The following is a 14897-nucleotide window of genomic DNA, read 5'->3' on the forward strand; positions in this document are numbered from 1 at the left end:
ACAGCCGCCCGCGTCGTCAGCCTTCAGCTCCAGCCTCTCTCTCAGCACCCCACCCCCGAACCTGTCGACTTTCCTCAGCCGCTGACCGGCGCCTCCACCCCGCCTCTCTCTGGAGGAGTAGCGCGGCGGGGCGCAGCACCCTGCCCACCCTTGGACTAGGCCTCCCTGCATCCCAGCCCTCGAGGCCGGTTGTTTGCTGCTGCAGGCGCTCTCTCTTCCAGCCTCCGGGCTCCCTTTCCCGTGTCCCTAGGGTGGAACCTCTGACCCTTCTCTCTCTGCCCAGCTCCTGTCGGACACCGAAACCATTTACTCATCCGTGTGTGTGTGTGTGTGTGTAAAATCATTCATGTTTTCCCCTTCTCCATTTGTTGAAATACTTATAGCCTTTAGAAACTTCTCCGTTGCCTTCTGATGTATCCCAAAGATCCAGGTCGTGACTCAGAGGGTTTCTTAGAAGGTTGTGCAGTCCAGCACACCCCCTTTTTAGAAGTGAGGTCCAGAGAGATTGGTGATTTGTCCAGAGTCAACGAGCTAGTTAAGCCTGTCAGTGGCTAGTTAGGTTTTTTTGGGGTCGTCGTCGTCTTTTTTTTTTTTTTTTTTAAACCCGGTCCACTTCCGTTTACCAGGTCAGGGCCTTGTGGTCTACAGGTTTGATTGAGTCCCTTGTGGAATGACTCATTATGCTTTCTGTAGCTTCTGGGCCAGTGTTTTTTTTGTTTTGTTTTAATAATTTATGCAAACCTAAAGAAAATTCAATGTTAGAAGCTTTTTTTTTTTTTTTTTTTTTTGGTACCGGGGATCGAACTCAGGTCCTGGTGCTTGTGAGGCAGGCGTCGGAACCACTGAGCTAAATCCCGAGCCCAATGTTAGAAGCTTTGACCTCTTTAGAGTCTGCCATGGAGAGAGAAAGAGCACCTTGACTCAAGGTGTGGTTTTATACAGTTTTAAATTGGGGGAGCGGTGGGGTGAGAGGTAAAGGTGTGGAGAATGAGGGAAGAGAAAATGCAGAAGATTGTTCTTTCCTTGGATATCCCCTGTATCTTTAGGTTCTTCTGGGCACATTGTTCTGACTTGAAGGTTGCCTCCTTGTGGGAGGACTGGGAAGGAAATCATTGTGCATTAATTTGTTGGCTTGGGCATTGGGTAATAAATTATGGATGTGCTGGGTCCTGGGGACCCACCTGCCAGCCACTGAGGCAGGGTATTGTGAATAAGGCTTGTCTTCATCTTCAGAATACCCTGCCAGCTCCCTCTGAAACAAACTGAAGTCTCAGATCCCAGTGGAAGCATTCTAAATCTTTTAATTCTTAATTAACTTTCTCCATCTGTTTTATGGCCCAAACTAAAGAAACATCCAGTTCATCTCAAGAATTTATAATTCTGTGTTGGAACTGGCTTCTGCACTTTGCTGGTGTAAGTATCTGGAAATTCTGGTGTATTGTCGTAATCCAAGTTAAGTAGAGAAAATATAAAATGCAAAAAATTTGTGCAAGTTGCTTACGCTCCGTCTTTCCAGAGAACTCATTTTTATGGACTACTAAAGGTTTCCTGTAATATAGTACTTGTGGTAAATTAACTTTTGTTCTACATACCTTTTAACTTCATTCTGCTTGGTTTTCTCATTGGGCCTTCTGTTTGTGATCTCAGAAATTAATGACTTGCTGCCTTGGGACATTATTATGAATCAGTAAGGTGAAATGGAAATCAGATCCCTCCCTGTTGGCTGGTTGTTTTTTTTGTGATGGGATTGAACCCAGGCCTCCCTTGTGCTCTACTGCTGAGCTATGTCCTCAGATCCGCTCTCTCCAAGTTCTTTTTTTTTTTAATCCCTTTTCTTATATCCCCGCCACCCTCCATCTTTTGTTTGTTTTCTCGTTTGAAAAACATCTCCGGTCTCCCTACTTCCTATTATCTGTTGTGTGCCCCCCCCATGTACCAGGGATGGAATATCTTTTTTGCTCTTTATTTATATTTTGCGCTTCTCATATAAGAGAAACCATGAAGTATTTAAGATTGGGTGTCTCATTTGTTTTACTTAATATTGTGGTCTCGAGGTGCATCTATTTACCTACGAATGCTTCAAGTTTATCCTCTTTTATGGCAGAGTAGTACTCCATTGTGTATAAATACCACATTTTCTTTGTTCATTCATCTGATGATGGAGTTTTACTCTGGTCCCAAGATTTAGCTAATATAAATCGTGCTGCTATGGATACCTAGAAGGGGACTAGAAAGTTGGGTCAAATGGAATTTCTAATTTTAGTTCTTTGAGGAATCTCCATACCGATCTCCATAGTAGTTGTACCAGTTTACATTCCCACCAATGATGTAGAAGTTTCCTCTCCCAGCCCCCATGCAGCCTTGCCAACATTTGTTAATGTTTGATTTTTTTTTTTTTTTTCTTATGATAGCCATTCCTTCTGGAGTAAGATGGAATATTAGTGTTGTTTTTATTTGCATTTCTCTACTGGCCAGAAATGTTGAACATTTTTTCATGTATGTATTGTCCATCTGTACTTCTGAGAAGTATATGTTCATTTTACTTGACCATATTTGATTGGGTCTTTTATTTTGGGGGATTCTAAATTTTTTAAAAAAAGGTCTTGTTAGGCCATTGGTGGTGAACCTAAGGCACATGTGCCTCAGGGAACATGCAGAGCCCTATCTGTTGGCACACAAGTCAGCCCAGCAGCCAACATTGGATAACAGTTGTTTTTTTCTAAACTAAAACCTCAGTATTCAGGTTTAATTGCAGTGTTGGCACTTTGTGATAAGTAAGTGGTTTTTTTTGTTTGTTTTTTTTTTTTACCAGGGATCGAACTTGGGACCTTGTGCTTGCAAGACAGGTGACAGAACAGCTGAGCTAAATCCCTGGCCCTGTAAGTGGATTTTGAGTTACAGTTTGGGAACTTGGTCTCCAGAAAGTTTGCTGTCACTGCACTAGGCAGTTCAGGCTGGCCTTGGACTCACTATGCATCCCAGGCTGGCCTTGAACTCATGCTGATCCTCCTCAAGTGCTGGGATCACAGGTATGCACCACCACCCCCAACTAGGGGTTCTAAGTTTTTTTAGTTGTTTATATATTTTAGATGTTATTACTCCATTTGAGGAATAGTTGGCAAAATTTTTTTTCCCTCTCTGCAGGTTGTCTCAACTCTTGATTGTTTGTTTCCTTTGCTGTACAGAGCATTTTTTTTTTTTTTTTTTTTTTTTTTTTTTTTTTTGGTACTGGGGATTAAACTCAGGACCTTGTGCTGGCAAGGCAGGTGCCTCTGAGCTAAATACCCAGGCCATGTACAGAAGCTTTTTTTCCTCATTAAGTTTATCGGTACATTTTAGGTATACAATGCAGTTACCTTCATCATTAGGATCTTGTACCATTACATGATGTATCTTGGTTCTTAGTTTCTCCCCATTCTGCTGCCCTCCCTTCACCCCTTAAATCCTTCCATATTTACAAAGACTTTGTTTCCATTTCTCATATTTTTTCTTTTTCCGTCTTTCCTTTCCCCTGTCTCTCCCACTTCCCCTTCTCCTTTAGATATTTTCTTCCTATTTTACAATGTTTTACATTTTGATCCTTATTTACACTTTTAGTTTTTCACACCAGAGAAACTATTCAGTATTTATACATGTGTATCCTTTTTATTTCATTTAAGAGCATGGCCTTAATGTACATACACTTAGCTGTAGATGTCTCTAGTTTCTTATTCTTTATGGCTGAGTAGTACTCCATTTTATACAAAACACATCTTTATTTAGTCTCCAGTTGATAGGCAGTTGGGCTGTTTCCAAGTTTTAGCTATTACAAACTTTGCTGCTATAAAAAATGGGTGTGCATATATCACTTTGGTATGATTCTTTGAATTCTTTTCTTTTGGGAAGATACCCAGCAGAGGGATAGCTGGGTCAAATGGAACCTCTAATCCTAGTTCTTCTTCTTCTTTTTTTTTTTTTTTTTTTTTTTTTTTTTTTTGGTTTTTTTGAAATGGTCTCACTGTGTAGTTGAGACTGACCTGGAACTCACTATGTAGTCCAGGCTGGTCTTGAACTCACAGTGATCCTCCTTTCTCAGCCTCCTGAATGCTGGGATTACAGGCATGTGCCACCATGCCTGGCTCTAATGCTAGTTCTTTGAGGTATTTCCATATTGATTTCCACAGTGATTGCACCAATCTGTACTCCCACCAACAATGGAGAAGGGTTCCTTTTTCCCCACAACCCCGCCAACATTTGTTATTGGTTGGTTTCTTGATAGCAGCCATTCTTTCTGTGGTGAGGTGGAATCTCAGTGTTGTTTTCATCTGCATTTCTCAAGTGACCAGTGATGTTGAACATTTTTCATATGTTTATTTGTTGCTTTTACTTTTTTGTCTGAAGAATGTTCATTTCAGATGCTCATTTTTGACTTGGGTCATTATATTCCAAGGGTGGTCTGATTTTTTGTTATTGTTGTTGTTCTTTATATATTCTAGATAGGAGGCCTTTGTCTCAGGAACAGCTGGTAAAATTTTTTTTTCCATGTTGTAGATTGTTGCTGTGTTGGTGGTTTCTCTTGCAGCACAGAACCTGTTTAATAAGATGAGATCCCAGTTGTTGATTCTTTGTGCTAGTTCCCATGCTCCTGAGGATTTGTTCATAAAATCTTTTCCTATGCCAATGTCTTTGAGAGTTCTGCCTAACTTATCTTCCAGCAAGTTTAGTGTTTCTGTTTTAATATTTAGATCTTTAATCCACTTGGATTTTAGTTTAGTGCATGGTGAAAGATAAGGGTCTAGTTTTAATCTTTGGCAGGTTGAAATCCAGTTTTTCCAACACCATTTACCAAGAGGCTATATTTCCTCTAGTGAGGATGGTTGGCTTCTTTGTCAAAGATGAAGTAGCTGAGTATGTCTGGAGTTGTTTCTGCATCTTCCAATCTATTCCACTGATCCTTGGGTCTGTTTCTTTGCCAGGACCATTCTGTTTTTATCGCAGTGGCTTTGTAGTATAGTTTCTAACTTGGAATGGTGATACCCCTTGTCATGTCTCTGTTGCCTGGAATTGCTTTTGCTGTTCCAGGTCTGTTCTGGTTCCAAATGAATTTTTGGATGATTTTCTCTGGTTCTGTGAATATACTTTTGGGATTTCATTTGGGATTGCATTGAATCTGTATAGCACTTTGGAAGTATGCCCATTTTCACATATTGGTTCTTTCTACCCAGGAACAGGGGATGTCTTTCAGTACAAAAGCTTTTAATTTGGTATGATCCTATTTGTTGATTTTCAGTATAATTTTTTGTGCCATTAGGATTCTGTTGAGAAAATCCTTGCTTATGCCTTGTCTTTGGAGAGTTTTATTTACTTTATCTGCTAGCAGATTGTTTCTGTTCTAACATTTAGCTCTTTGATCTTTTATTTATTTATTTATTTATGTATTTGGTCAGGCAGCAGAACCACTGAGCTAAATCCCCAGCCCTGATCTATTGATTTTAATACATGCTGAGATATATGGATCTTGATCCAGTTTCCTGCATGTGGATATCCAGTTTTCCCAGCACAGCACCATTTAGCTGGAGTCTGTCTTTTCTCCAGTGTATGTTTTTGGCTACTTTGAAAAGATCAAGTACCTCAATGTGTCTGGGATTGTTCCTGTTTCCTCTGTTCAGCTTCTTGATCCATATGTCTGTTTTGTGCCAGTACAGTGATGTTTTTATCATTGCGGCTTTGTAACATCTTCCAATCTAGGGTTGTGATGCCTCCTACCTTGCTATTTTTACGCAGAATTGCTTTTACTATTCTGAGTCTCTTCTGGTTCCATGTGAATTTTTGGATTGTTTTCTCTAGATCTGTGAAGAATGTTGTTGGTATTTTGTTTTTGTTTTTCTGTTTTTAGCACTGGGGATTGAACTGGGATCCTTCACTTATGAGCCAGGTGGCAGAACCACTGAGCTAAATCCCCGGCCCTTGTTGTTGGTATTTTGATTGAGACAAGGCCTCACTATGTAGTTGAGACAGACCCGGGACTAACTATGTAGTCCAGGCTGGTCTCAAACTCACAACGATCCTCCTGCCTTGGCCTCCTGAATGCTGGGATTACAGGTGTGCCCCATCATGGCAGTCTCAACTACGTAGTGAGACCCTGTCTTAAAAAAATTTTTTTTATTTTGAAGTATGGTCTTGCTGAATTGCCCATTTTGTGCTTAAATTTGTAATCCTCTTGTCTCAGTCTCTTAGTGTGCTGGAATTAAAGTCATGCATCACTATACCTGGCCTGTTCTTCATTTTTTGGTATAAAGCATACAACAGTTTATCTGACTCCCAAAGTTGACCTCCCCCCCACCATGCCAGGGATTAAACTCAGGTCCTTGCACTTGCAAGGCAGGTGGCAGAACCACTGAGCTAAATCTCTGACTTGACTCCCAAATTTGAATCCTCTTAAGTGTATAGCCCTCTACATCATGTTTCCAGCCTGCTTCTTTCAGAGGAGATCATGTGAATTTATGGCTCAGTTGTCTGGGAGTTTAAAAATTTTATTGCCAGAGATTTAGCTCAGCGGTTCGGTGACCTGCCTTGCAAGTGCAAAGACCTGAGTTCAATCCCCGGTACTCCCCCTCATAAATAAATAAATAAATAATCAAGCCTTAGATATAAAACTGAAAGCTACTTTGTATTGTAGCAAAATAATTAAAAATTCAAGTGTATGAAGCACAAAGAAACACATTTTTGCTCAGATAATGGGAGGAAAATGACCTTGTATTCATTTAGGGGTAGAGGGAGGATAACACTACCCTATTGGGAATAATATTTAATCTTACGGTTGTAGCTACCCCTAGTTTTAGAGAAATGACATTTTGTTTCTTTGTTTTTCTGTCCATGTGTCTTTTTCAGTTTGTCAGTGAAGAAATTTAGGATTCAAGCAGAAGTGTTTTTCCTAGTATCAGAATGCCACTACTTTTGTGTAGTGATAACAAAAAAAAAGAAATTTCTTGCTGAGTTAAAATTTATCACTGTTTCATATAGTGTTTCCTGTGTAGAACATAATATACTTTGTTCAAGAAAAACAGATTTTTGTTTGCTCAGCAAAATGAGCAAGCATCCCTAATCTGAAATGTTCCAAAATCTGAATATTTTTGAGAGCAGACATGATGCCACAAGTGGAAAATTCCATACCTGACTTCATGATAGGTTACAGTCAAAGCACAGAAATAAAAAATGTTACATAAAATTATTTTCAGACAATGTATAAACACAAGTGAATTTTCATGTTTCTATTTAGGTCTCATTGGCAAAATATCTCATTTTGTATATGCAAATATCCCAAATTCTAAAATATCCCAAATGCTTCTAAGCCAGGCACAGTGGCACATTCCAGCTATTTGGAAGACTGACGTAGGGAAATAAAAAATTCAAAGAAAGCTCAGTGGTAGAGAGCCCCTGGGTTCAATCTCCAGTACCACAAAAATAAATAAATAACAAAAATTGTGGTTTTTAAGCATGTCTCCGAATAGTCAACTTGTAAATCACTGTTCAGTATGGTTTAAATAATAAAGCTTCTGGCAGAAGGTACTATGAATAATTTTTTAGACAGGGTCTCACTACGTGATTCATGCTGGCCTTGAACTCACTAGGTAGTTCATATTGGCCTCAAATTCTGTGATCTTCCTGCCTCAGCCTCATGAGTGCTGGGATTGCAGGCACGAGCCATCATGCTGAACAGTTCTTAATAAACATTAATTGTAGGGCTGGGGATTTAGCTCACTGGTTCTGTTGCCTGCCTCGCAAGTGCAAGGACCCGATTTTGATCCCCAGTACAAAACACACACACACACACACACACACACACACACACACACGCTAATTGTAATTGTTAATGTTATTGTAAATTACTTGTTAAAATTCTGAAAATGTATGTTGGTAAAGTAGATCATAGATTTAAAGAGATGTTGGGCTGGGGATTTAGCTCTGGTTCTGCTGCCTGCCTCAAGTTTGATCCCGGGTAAAAGGGGGTAGGGAGGAGGGGGAAGATTTAATATAAAAATGCAAAAAATAAACTATATTTAACATACATATTAAAAATCCACGTAATTTACACACAAATATATGTATATTGGGGTACATTTCAAAAAGATTCTAAACCATTCAAAAATGTTTGAAGTCACTAAACTGGGTATTTTCTTTTTTTTTCTTTTTTTTTTTTTTTTTTGAGACAGTCTCACTATGTAGTTGAGACTGATCTGGAACTCACAATGTAGCCCAGGCTGGTCTCAAACATGGTAATCCTGCCTCAGCCTCCCAGTGCTGGGATTACAAGTGTGCACCACCATGCCCGGCTGAAGTAATTAATTTGGATCAATCTTTACTCATATTTATACTCACTTTGTGCTTTCCTGTTACGTATTTAGCTAGCCTGTCTTTCTTTGTGTCTCCATTCAGAGTTTACTTTATGAGACAGATAATTTCAGTTTATAGTTATAGTAATGTTTATTAGAAACTTACTGTTCTCGGCCTGGAGGCTGGGGATGGAACCCAGGGCTTGGTACATACTAGGCAAGTACTCTTCCACTGAGCTACAACCCAGGCCCAAATGGCATCCTCCACACCTGTACTAGGGTTTGAACTAAAGCCTTATGTATGCTAGGCACCTTTTCACTGAGCTATGCCTCCAGTCTTTTTAAATTTTTATTTTATTTATTTTATTTTGAGACAAAGACTTAAGTTGTCTGGGCTGACCTCTAAATTTGGGACTCCTCCTGCCACAGCCTTCCAGAAAGTTGTGATTACAAGGAATATACCACCACACCCAGCAGCAAAGAAGCTTTTCTGTAGAAGGTACAGAGCAGTGATGGTGAACTGTTTAGAGACCAAGTGTTCAGACTGCAACCCAAAACCCACTTATTTATTGCAAAGTGCCAGCACTGCTGCTCCTATGTGCGCTGTTATCCAGTGCTTGGCTGCTGGGTTGACTTAGATGATGTGCCCACAGGGAGAGCTCTGCATGCCTGCTGTTGCACATGTGCCATAGATTCACTGGTATAGAATATTGATTTTGCCAAGCATGGTGGCATATGCCTGTAATCTCAGCATTCTGAAGACTGAGGCAGGAGGATTGCTGCCAGTTGTGTGTCTCCAAAATGATGATGATGATGATGATGATGATGATGATGATGATGATGATGATGATGATGTTTTATTGTGTTTACAAACAAAAGCAAAAGCCTCACATTAAAAAATCTATATATGGCAATATTTTGACTTAAGTCATTTGTACCCATCCACCCCCCACCAGGGATTGAACTCAGGACCTTGCGCTTGCCAGGCAGGTGCAGCACCACTGAGCTACATCCCCAGCTCTTTGTTCTTCCTTTATGCTTCTTTTTGTGTGTGTGTGCCCTTCTTAGTTGATGAAACCCCAAACACCATAGCCCGATTGGAACTATACAGATTCACTTTGCAGTTCTTGATTCTCATTTTTTATATCAATGTTGCATGTCTCCTGGGTGAAATGGTTAGATATAAGGACCCTTTTAGGGAGTCAGCATGAACTGGTTTGGGTTTTTTTGTTTGTTTGTTGGTACTAGAGATTGAACTCAGGACCTTGTGCTTGTGAGGCAGGCACAAGCACCACTGAGCTAAATCCCTGGCCCAGCATGAATTGATTTGTGATCATTGGGCCAGATATGACTTCTTGGGGATGAGGCAAACCTACTTTCAGGTCTCATTTAGACTCACTGTACAAATTACCTAAATTTTCTGGCCTTTGTTTTCCTCATTTTATAGTACTTTTGTGAAGATTGGAATGGTATGTACAAAACATACAGGATACATAACCTCTTGTAATTGTGTGCATAATATATAGATCCTACTATATAAGTATAGAATATAGAATAAATCTGTCTTCCTTCACAGAAAGACTAGCTATATTTGAGGATGGGAAAGAAAAGAAAAAGATTGCTCATATAGAATAAGCCTTGGTATAAAAGCCACAAAATCTTAGACTTTTCTCTTTTTCATTGTCCTTTGCATTTGGAATCTATTTCTTCACAATTGGTTGAAAAATTGTCTGGTTTCCTGTTTGTCTTTCTAGAAGATTAAAATTTCTAATTTTTCTGAGTTTTATTTATTCCTTTTCTGCTATCCAGTGCCATATTTGAGCTCATTGTTGCTAGAACTATTTTAGTGGAGACCTGTCAAAAGTACCTAGTGAGCTGGCTAGGGTTTTAGCTCGGTGGCACCACACCTGCCTCACCAGCACAAGGTCCTGAGTTTGATCCTCCGGACCGGGGGAAAAAACAAAACTAGTCAGCATTGTCAAGATCTAACTACCTGTCAGGTGTGGATGGTGGTGTATACCTGTAATCTGAGCATTCAGAAAGCTGAGGTATCAGGATTCCAAGTTCAAGACCACTCTGTTTTGAGACAATGAAAACTAGTATTAAATCCTGGAACTAGTTTTTATTATAACCTGTACTACAGTTGTGTGATGCTTGGTAACTAGTGGATGCTTATCATTGTTGTAGTTATTCTTTAGTGTGTAACTCTAAAAAGGGTTATAATGTAGATCTCATTGTCCTGTGTCCAGCTCATTATGTCATTTGGTAGTGTTACATGTAATCGTGAAAAGCTTACATGGGTGTAAAGTGTATATTACTTGGAGCAGATTTTTAAAAAAATGTAATGCACTATTTCTAAGCAGTACTCAAATTTGTCTGGAGACAGATGTGGTGGTGCACGCCTGTAATCCCAGCACTCGGGAGGCTGAGGCAGGAGGATCTCTGTGAGTTTGAAACCAGCCTGGGCTACATAGTGAGTTCTAGGTCACTTTCAACTACATATTGAGACACTGTCTCCAAAAAAAATAAAAAAATTTGTCTGGAAGATTAGTGATATGAGATTTAAGAAGTCATGTCCTGGAATTCATGTATGTTAAAAATAAATGTTTTGTTTCTGGAAAAAACTCATAGTGAAACAAAGTATTATTTAAAATTTGATCTGTAATATTTAAGTAAGTGGTAGCAAACATTTCTGTTAGTAAATGAAACATGACATAGACATTTTTCCTCAGGTGTAGAATGAGCCAAGGAGATTCAAACCCAGCAGCTATTCCACATGCGGCAGAGGATGTTCAAGGAGATGACAGATGGATGTCTCAGGTAAAAAGAAATACATATTCACATGAGATGTGTCTCTTCAATTTTTTTTTTAGGATCTTTTACCAGAGCTGCAAGGGGACAGTTTTAATAGTCAATAAACATTTATTACTATGCATATAATTTTAAAATCTAATGTTAGAAATGTCAAACCTGATTACCAATCTGCAACTGGGGAATATTTTGATAGCATGGTAATTGTTCTCTGTTTATCTTTAAAGATAGCAATGTTGGGCCAGGGATTTAGTTCAGTGGTCTGCCGCCTGCCTCACAAACTCAAGGACTTGAATTTGATCCCTGGTACCAAAAAAAAAAAAAAAAGATAGCAGTGTCTTTGCAATAGTTTTAAATTTGTCTTGTTTTTTTGAAACAGAGTTTCACTACGTAGTTCAGTCTGGCCTTCAACTCTGTGGTCCAGGGTGGCCTTGAACTCACAGTGATCCTTCTGCCTCAGCCTCCTGAGTACTATTATAGGCTTGCACCACAACATACCTGACAATATTTTTTAAAATAAATTTCAAAATTACACAAGTGTTACAAAATTTTAGAGAGAATACCCTATATTCTTCACCTACCAGTTACTAACATTTGCCACATCTGAGCCATTTAAGGGTAAATTGTACTCATTATCATTCTTTATCCCTAGATAGTTCAGCATGTTTTCTAAGAACAAAGCTTTTCACGTAACTAAAAGATGGTTATTAAAGTCAGGAAATTAATCATTGATATAATTACTTAATCACTTACCATTCCAATTATTTGGCGTACACACATACACATGCGCGCGCACATGCACACACACGCCTCAGGTACCAGGGATGAAATTGCTTGTTAGGCAGATGCACTTCCATGGAGCTAAATCTGGAGCCCATGGGTCTTACTAAGTTTGAGGCTGGACTCTTAACTTGAAATCCTCCTGCCTCAGCCACTCAATACTGAATTTGTTATTGTTTTCATGTACTGTATTTACATTTTATATATAAATCTCAACACAGATATAGTAATTTTGTATGTTTTTAACCTTTACTAATAATACCTTCTGAATATTTTGGGTTTTTTTTTTTTTTTTTTTTTTTTTCCTTCTGAATGTATTTTTCAGCAGAGTGTCATCCATGTTACAGTGTAGCAACAGGATTGTGGGCTGCATATCTTAATCTTATCATCCTGGGAGGCTGAGGCAGGAGAATCACAAGTTTGATTCCAGCCTCAGCAACTTAGAGACAGCAAGACCTTGTCTCAAAAATTAAAACAAACAAACAAACAAACCGGGGATATATGTATGCTCAGTTCTGAGGTCCAAGTTCAATCCTCAGTACCATAAAAAAATCAGCTACAATGTATTCATTTTTACACTTATAATAAAGGTAGGTAGTTTATAGTTATATATGAAATTACCAGTTGATTTTCTCATTGATGGACATTTAGATTATTTACTGTATGTCTTTATTAAAACTAGATGTTTTGGTTATTCTTGACATAAGTTAACAGACTTTAAGCAACAAGTACTGTCTATGGAAAAAAAAATCAGTTAAATGAGGAGGGGAAAAGGGAATACCTGTTAAACAGGTACAGGGCTTCAGCCTGGGGATGATGAACAAGTTCTGTCAACAGCTAGTAGTCAATGATCCATACTCTTTAACTTTTTTCTTTTTGGTACCGGGGATTGAACTTGGGTCCTTGTGCTTGCAAGGCAGGCTGTGAAACCACTGAGCTAAATCCCTGGCCCTCAGTATTGTTTTCATCTGCATTTCTCAAGTGACCAGTGATGTTGAACATTTTTTCATATGTTTATTTGTTGCTTTTACTTTTTTGTCTGTTCATTTTGACTTGGGTCATTATATTCCAGGGGTGGTCTGATTTTTTTGTTATTGTTATTGTTCTTTATATATTCTAGATAGGAGGCCTTTATCTGAGGAACAGCTGGTAAAATTTTTTTTCCATGTTGTAGGTTGTTGCTGTGTTGGTGGTTTCTCTTGCAGCGCAGAACCTGTTTAATAAGATGAGATCCCAGTTGATTCTTTAGTTCCCGTGCTCCTGAGGATTTGTTCATAAAGTCTTTTCCTATGCCAATGTCTTTGAGAGTTCTGCCTAACTTATCTTCCAGTAAGTTTAGAGTTTCTGTTTTAATATTTAGATCTTTAATCCACTTGGATTTTAGTTTAGTGCATGGTGAAAGATAAGGGTCTAGTTTTAATCTTTGGCAGGTTGAAATCCAGTTTTTCCAACACCATTTACCAAGAGGCTATATTTCCTCTAGTGAGGATGGTTGGCTTCTTTGTCAAAGATGAAGTAGCTGAGTATGTCTGGAGTTGTTTCTGCATCTTCCAATCTATTCCACTGATCCTTGGGTCTGTTTCTTTGCCAGGACCATTCTGTTTTTATCGCAGTGGCTTTGTAGTATAGTTTCTAACTTGGAATGGTGATACCCCTTGTCATGTCTCTGTTGCCTGGAATTGCTTTTGCTGTTCCAGGTCTGTTCTGGTTCCAAATGAATTTTTGGATGATTTTCTCTGGTTCTGTGAATATACTTTTGGGATTTCATTTGGGATTGCATTGAATCTGTATAGCAGTTTTGGTAGTGTGGCTATTTTCACTGTTGATTCTTCCTACCCAGGAGCAGGGGATATCTTTCCATTTTCTTATATCCTCTTGGATCTTTTTTTCAGAGTGCTGTAGGTTTCAGTGTAAAGGTCTTTTGCTTCCTTTGTTAGATTGATTCCTAAATACATTTTTTTAGATGCTATTGTGAAAGGAATTGTTGTCCTAAATTCTCTCAGTGAGTCTGTTCTTTGTGTACAAGAAGGCTGTTGATTTTTGAGTGTTGACCTTGTATACAGCTTCTCTGCGGAAAGTGTCAACCCCCCCCCACCAAAAAAAAGCAGCATGTAAAAAGAAAAAAAAAAGCTGGGGATTTAGCTCAGTGGTTCTGCTGCCTTCCTTGCAAGCGCAAGGATCGGAGTTCGATCCCCAGTACCAAAAAAAAAAAAGCAGCATGTAAAATGAAAGTGTCAATTAAGTCTTAGAAGTCTTTTGGCAGAATTTTTTGGGTCTTCTATATAGAGTATCATCAGCAAATAATGGCAGTTAACTTCTTCCTTTCCTATCTTTATTGCTTTAATTTCTTTTCATGTCTAATTGCTGTGGCTGTTTCCAGAACTATATTGAACAAGAGTGGTGACAGTGGACATCCTTGTCTTACTCCTGATTTTAGTGTGAAGGTTTCAGTTTTTGGCCATTTAATATGATGCCGGGTGTTGGTTTTTCATAGATAGCCTTTATCAAGTTGAGATAAAGACCACCTATTCCAATTTTCTGCAGGGTTTTTATCACGAATGGGTGTTGAATTTTGTCAAGTGCTTTTTCTGCATCTATTGAGATGATCATATGGTATTTGTCCTTAACTCTGTTAATGTAGTGTTAATATAGTGATTTATTGATTTACTTATGTTATAGTGTTAATATAGTGATTCATTGATGTACGTATGTTGAACCATCCTTGCATTCCTGGAATAAATCCAACTTTGTCAGGGTGTATGATTTTTTTGATGACTCTCTGTATTCTGTTTGTCAGTATTATCAAGGGTTTTTGCATCTTATGTTCATTAGGGAGATTGGCCTTTAGTTCTCTTTTTTGGTTGGGTCTTTCCCTGGTTTTGGAATCAAAGTAACACTTACTTGCAGGAATGAATTTGGAAATACTGCTTCCATTTCAATTTCATTGAAAAGTCTGAAGAGTAGTGGAAGTAGTTCTTCTCTAAATGTCTTGTA

The 14897-nt window shown here is 38.7% G+C and overlaps 1 protein-coding gene across 2 annotated transcripts in view; it reads left to right on the plus strand.

The window, feature by feature from the left end:
- Window positions 1–14897, plus strand: part of Pafah1b2 (platelet activating factor acetylhydrolase 1b catalytic subunit 2) — a 36679-nt gene that overhangs the window by 620 nt on the left and 21162 nt on the right. Inside the window, exons 1-2 of one of the 2 annotated variants that reach the window (XM_010629390.2) lie at window positions 2844–2879; window positions 11045–11132. In XM_010629390.2, the coding sequence (XP_010627692.1) occupies window positions 11052–11132 (81 nt within the window). In that variant the 5' untranslated portion in view covers window positions 2844–2879; window positions 11045–11051. Of the gene's footprint in view, window positions 1–2843; window positions 2880–11044; window positions 11133–14897 lie in introns of those variants that run through there. The other variant, XM_010629389.3, reaches the window with a different exon arrangement.

This window comes from Fukomys damarensis, unplaced genomic scaffold (genome assembly GCF_012274545.1).
Source record: "Fukomys damarensis isolate Sample0158 unplaced genomic scaffold, DMR_v1.0_HiC HiC_scaffold_16, whole genome shotgun sequence".
Taxonomy (NCBI): domain Eukaryota; kingdom Metazoa; phylum Chordata; class Mammalia; order Rodentia; family Bathyergidae; genus Fukomys; species Fukomys damarensis.